At 44.1% G+C, this 6348-nt stretch overlaps 1 protein-coding gene across 1 annotated transcript in view; it reads left to right on the top strand.

Moving 5' to 3' along the window:
- Positions 1–217: 217 nt before the first annotated feature.
- Positions 218–6348, top strand: part of LOC102207128 (magnesium transporter NIPA2-like) — a 9746-nt gene continuing 3615 nt past the window's right edge. Inside the window, exons 1-7 of the mRNA XM_005753268.1 lie at positions 218–271; positions 461–590; positions 2119–2190; positions 2303–2440; positions 4495–4551; positions 5423–5513; positions 5634–5794. Of these exons, the coding sequence (XP_005753325.1) occupies positions 218–271; positions 461–590; positions 2119–2190; positions 2303–2440; positions 4495–4551; positions 5423–5513; positions 5634–5794 (703 nt within the window). The remainder of the gene's footprint in view (positions 272–460; positions 591–2118; positions 2191–2302; positions 2441–4494; positions 4552–5422; positions 5514–5633; positions 5795–6348) is intronic.

Here is a 6348-nt window from a genome sequence, read left to right as displayed (position 1 = left end):
CACACACACACACACACACACACACACACACACACACACACACACACACATTCCTGTGTAAGTGGGCACGAGGAGTTTGTTTAGGGTTAAATATCAGTGTGTTTAAAGATTCGTTGTGTGTTGATGATTGTCAGGGCTCACGTGAGTCTCATCCATCGAGTCTTTCCTCAGAATAATAATCTGATATCTGACACTTTCACATAGTTCTTAGTTGCCCATGACTACAGTGTTGTTGAGTCAGCAGTGCTGTGCCGGAAACCTGAGACAACAGGTAAACAACAGCTGCAGGTTAAATTAGCCGAATGAGGCGCTGATGAGTGGATTTTCCACTCATCAGCCAGTGTTTAAGGGGGGGAGGGGGTCCACAAATAATCTGTTTGTCTAAAGGAGTTAACACACTCTGTGTCGTCGGCCTTTTTCTGTGTGAGAAAAATAAAAATGCACTATTTTCTCATTGTAGCGTTTCCACCTCAGCACTCAGTCTTTTATACGACACGCCTCCTTCACCCAGTCACACTCTGACAAGCACATCGGAGAGAAACCCGGGGTTCACTCGGGGTTCACCAGCTTGCTCAAGGATACTTTAGCACGTACAGGACCGAACCACCAACCCAATGATTGGTAGAGCTGCGCCCACCATGGAAATATTATCATTGTCTAGAGTGAATCAGAATCTGTTTAAAAAGGGTAAAGCCTCCATGTTTAGTCATATTATGTATTTAGCTGTAACGCTGTTAGTTTATGAGTATTAGCAAACATGATAAACTAACAAGCCCAAATAAGTTCAGGTATGAGAATCCTGATTACTGCTGACAGACTTCAGGTTACACACAGACTCCAGGGATGCAGTGGCCAATGTTTGTGCTGATGTTTATATGCACAAGTGTTTCCAAGATGAAAAACCTTTATTGGGAAAGAAAAAAAATCATTCTTTATTTGTTGACATTGTGGATGATGTCATTAGAAGTTTCCCCTACAGGAACCTAATGAGCTGCAACTTTAATGACTGTTTGATTGTGTTGTTGTCTCCATTGTTCTCCGTGTCTCTGGAGACGAGTTCCTGAAACTGTCTTTCCAGGAAGTGATCGGTTCCTCGCACTATCAGGGTTAACTGTGTAGCAGATCAGATGTAACACGAGGAACAAGGAAATGAACTCCACAGGACGTGTGTGACTGTATCTGTCACGTCAGTGTTAGCATCGTGGTAGCCTGACAGGCAGGATGTGTCCAAGCACACCGAAGCACAGTTGAAGATGATGAGCAGACCAAACATGGAGTAGATCAAATAGCAAGAGAGAAGCAGAGAGAGGAAGGTTACTCCACACTTCCTCAGTACAGACAATGGAGGAGGAAGTCGGACGCAGCACAGACTCGTTCAGGTGAACTGAGGCGTGACCATCACCGCTGTGAGCGAGATCAGGTGCACAAGCAGAGACAACATATGCATATCTGTGGGTGGGGGGTGGGGTGTCTTTCTGTATGTGTGTGTGCGCGGTACAGGTTATTTTTCTAAATGAAACAATAGCATCAGTGGCAGCTCTTCATCTTTGAACATTCAGTCACCTCACAGCTGAAATAGCAACAGCTTTTAGTGACGGTGACCTCCATCAGAGCCAGGCTCAGTGAGCGGGGGGAATGAAGAGCACAGAGATGCAAAACTTACTGACAGAGCGAAGCGCCGTGAAAACACCTGGGGACGAAGAGACAGGAGCGTAGAAGAAATTCCCAGTGCATCATGGGAGGTCCCTTAGCACTCTAAGCCCACTGCAGCATAACTGGTTTAGGGTTCACGGTCACCTGATTCAGCCCTGCCTATAAAACAGAATGAAGCCTCAGAGAGTGGAGGGGGTGTCGCCTGAATCCAGACTGGTTCCATGCGAGGGGCCTGACGGCTGAAGGCTCTGCCTCCGTTTCTATAGAAACTTCAGGAACTGTGAGTAAGCGCTGCTCTCTCAGACGGCGGGCTCTGCTCGGATAATATGACTCTGCCAGTCTTAAGAGCTCGTCACATGAGCTAAGGTGTCCTGTTGTGCTCACATGATGGAGTGGGGCAGTGTGTCACAGAGGTCTGATGGGTAAAGTGGGTTAATGACCCCAGGACCACTTCTTATTGGACAGCCACCACTAGTTTATTAGCTGGAAATTCAAGAGGCTTCCCCACCAGCTGTGGTGCCAGTTTACCTCAGACCTGTATGTGTGGGGCAGCATTTGCGTGGTGTGGTAACGCTGATAAGCACACAGTCTAAGGTTCACACACACCCTGATAAACACACACACTCAGTGACGTCGTGTTTGTCTCCAGATGTACAGTCAAACAGCACCTACAACCTGTGGCTGGGCCTGACCCTCGCCCTGCTGTCGGCCTTCTTGATTGGTGGGAGTGTCATTCTCAAGAAGAAAGCCCTCCTCCGATTGGCCAACAACGGACACACCAGAGCAGGTGAGCAGAGTCAGGTGTTTTTCCGATGTTTGACTTATGAGGTTTATCCGGGCTCAGCCCTGATGCTGTCAGTATTTATGGCAAGATCACATGTGGATTCATCCAAAATTGAAAATAGTTCCCAGTAAATGCATCGGTCGAGGAGGGAGGGGCAGCTTTGTCTGTTTAATCTTTGAGGTCAATATTATATTTGGAGTGTTTATTGATATTTTAGATGAGACCGTTGACCTTTACCACCACTACAGGACCTCCCACTCTGAGGTCTTCCAGTGCTTCCAGTGCTCTTCTCCCTCCTATGTAATGACTTTCTGACTTTCCAGGAAGTGATATCAGTTTCAGGTGCTCTCGGGGTGGATACTACTACTACTACTACTACTAATAATAATAAGGGCTGTGCGATATGACCGCTTTTTCCTTTGTATTTATTACACGGCGTGCTGCGGGGAAAAGCCTGTTCTAACGTTTGAGTCTAAGCTTTATTTTTTAGCACCTGACGGCTCTTTTTTGCTTCTCCTCTGTAAACTCTCTGCATGCTCTTTCACGTGATTATTTTTATTTTGAAAAGTCTCAACAGGCTCTTGAGCATTATTGTGAAAGGTTCATGGGGAAAATAAACAAGCGGACACGCGGTGGTTTTACCGTCGCATGTGGAAAAATATTGCCGTAAACAGTTTATTTTGTGACACCACGAAACAAATGACAGCATAAAATGAAACGATAAATGTTTTTATATCGTCATCCGATATATATCGTTATATCGAACAGCCCTAATAATGATAATAATGATAATAATGATGATAATGATGATGATGATAATAATGGATTGGATTTATATAGCGCTTTACAATGCCACTATTCATTCACTCTCACATACTGGTGGAGGCAGCTACAGGTGTAGCCACAGCTGCCCTGGGGCAGACTGACAGAAGCGAGGCTGCCATATCGCACCATTGGCCCCTCTGGCCAACACCAGTAGGCGGTAGGTGAAGTGTCTTGCCCAAGGACTCAACGACTCATGTATAGCGTGACAGACGAGCTCATGAGTATCACAGATCATGTCTTAATCATCACTCTCAGAGTTTCTGTTATTCCCTCGCTGCCATCTGTGTCAAAACACAGAAGGTTCAGGTTCTGTGACTCTGAAAATTCACAAAGTACATGTAGAGTAAATCTGCCAGTAAATTAAATTTTATATACTGGAAAAAAAACGCGTTAAAAGCAAACATGAAGTCTGAGAACAGCATCTGACATCTGCAGGTCTGAGTTTTGGGAACTAAACTCATTTTGGAAGAATCGATGTTCATTAGAATAATTAAGACTGTGGGTTTGGTGGGTTTTCTCTTCTATGAAGAGCTTGCTGATGTTTGTCTCTGAGAGTGAATGAATGTTTGGAGGATGGATCAGGCTAAGGTTTTAAAGCTGCACATTTGTCCTTGAATTTGTTCCATAGCCTGTAAAGGAGGCTGTTTACAGCCTCTGGTTTATGGAGGTGCTGATGCTTCCTCCCTGAACTGGTTCCAAGATTTTTATATTGCTCCTTACACTGCACCTGCTCTTTTATATGGCATATATAACTTGTACATATCTGTGTAGATACTTGCGTCATTACACACATTCGCTGTGTATGTATGTACCTACAGACTGAACTTTAAGTTTATTTTTTGGCTTCTCTTATTCTAAAGGAATTTTACTGTAAAAAATCTACATGCTGCTTACGGAGAGATGCCAAACTGTTTCGTTGTTCTTGTGACAATAAAGATCTATTCTATAATTTAGTGATGAAATGTGTTAAAGGTGGAAAAAAAGGAGGAAAACAAAGATTTCCTGACTTGGATGAGCCAGTTTCAGACGTTTCTATGTTTGATATATTTATAGGAAGGTGTGGGGGGACAGATTGTCGACATATTTTTATAGTTTGTAAATTTACTTTAGGACTGGTATCCTAGTCTCTCTCTAAATGCGGATATAATGGTCTCTAAATACAAAGACAAGTTTCGGTTTTCAGGTAAATGAGGTGGAGCATCGTGCTGATTGTGCTGTGTGTGTTTCTGTAGGTGACGGAGGCCATGGTTACCTGAAGGACTGGCTGTGGTGGGGAGGCCTGTTAACCAGTAAGAGTTTCAGTTCCATCTAATTTTGTGATCCACAGTTCTGTGGCTGGAGTACAAGCACAGCCAACAGCTGTTAGTTTAGGATGTGACATGTATACAAATCTGTCACGAAAGTAAACGGCTACGATATAAATCACAAAAATGTAATATTTTCTGTAAATTCTGTGAATCTCAGGCAACTCGATTTGCATGTTTTTTTTCCAGCTGGGCGTCGTGTAGCTGCAGTCGAGTGTTTTAACTGATGCATGAAACGATACATTTTTGGACATAAGTTGTAACGGCCGCCGTTTTCTTTCAAAGTTTGAGTCTAAGGTTTATTTTTTAGCACCTGACGGCTCTTTTCTCCTCTGTAAACTCTCTGCATCCTCTTTCACGTGACTCAGTTTATTTTGAAAAGTCTCAACAGGATCTTGAGCTTTATTGTGAAAGGTTTATATGGAAAACAAACAAGCGGACACGCGGAGCCACGCGATGGTTTTACCGTCGTTGTTGCTAACGACGACACGTAAAAGCAGGCGCTTGTCCGTCCGTAGTGTGGTTATTAAATTAAGAGAAAGAGAGAAATTAATATAACCACTACAGTGACCATCAAAACGGTGAAAACATTGCTGTAAACAGTTTATTTTGCGACACCACGAAACAAACGATAGAGTGATAGGAAACGATAAATGTTTTTATATCGTCATCCGATATATATCGTTATATCGAACAGCTTTACTCTGTTCTGTATTTTTCTCTCGTGTGATGGAGCTAAACAGCAGTTTCCTTCAGCTAAACTCATCCTGGACCTTATTCAAATTTCGGTTTATGTTCGAGTGATTAAAAATAGTTCCTATGTTGCTGTCAGCAGTGATTTTCTTTTCCTTTGCAGTGGGAGCAGGAGAAGTCTGCAACTTCGCTGCCTACATGTTTGCTCCGGCCACGCTGGTGACTCCGCTGGGCGCCCTGAGTGTCCTCATCAGGTAGCTCTAGTTTGTAAATTTAAATTCCGTTATGTTTGTGTTTAAAAGCAGCATGTTTGTCCTTTAATGTCCTTCTGTGGCCTGTATCAAGGCTAACGTGAAGTCCTGTGTGCTCTGCAGTGCAGTTCTGTCCTCCTACCTGCTGGGGGAGGTGTTGAACATTGTGGGGAAGCTTGGCTGTCTGCTGTGTGTGCTAGGAAGCATCCTGTTGGTTATCCACGCCCCACAGGAACAGGAAGTGACATCACTACGGGAGATGACCAACAAGCTGCTGGAGCCTGGTGAGAGGGGTCGCTCTACTATCTCAAACTCAGAGCGTTCGGTCGTCGAGCTTCAGTTAGTCCTTTTTTTTAAGGAAACTTTGGTTTAAATCATTGTTTTCAGTTCAGCACTTGACCCCCACAAAGACTCATATGAGGACTGAATTACTTCAGGATGCTGCCTCAAGTGGACATTAGAGAAACTGCAGTTTTTGTATTTTGACGTCTTGGTCAGCCCCAGAGGTCACTGCGTAGCCTTCTGTAAGGCCACAGAGGCGAGCTGGAAGGTTGGACAGCTGAAAATGACAGCCTGGTGATGTCATTTTACCATGATGTCAGCAGTGTTATCTCTCTGATCCAGAGTCTAGATGCAGGCACACTGATACAGATGTGAGGCTGGCTTATCGTCATAGTAACACCTGAGCCTCAGCTTTGGTGCAGAGCAACTTTTTATCAGTTCAGATGTGAAGTGAGGAGCAGAAATCCATGTTTCTGTGTCAGAATCTGCTTTCTTATCATCTGTCGTGTGTGTGTGTGTGTGTGTGTGTGTGTGTGTGTGTGTGTGTGTGTGTGTG

The sequence above is a fragment of the Pundamilia nyererei genome, unplaced genomic scaffold (genome assembly GCF_000239375.1).
Source record: "Pundamilia nyererei isolate P.nyererei 1_Seehausen unplaced genomic scaffold, PunNye1.0 scaffold00416, whole genome shotgun sequence".
NCBI lineage: Eukaryota > Metazoa > Chordata > Actinopteri > Cichliformes > Cichlidae > Pundamilia > Pundamilia nyererei.
This window is presented reverse-complemented; position numbering and strand designations above follow the sequence as displayed.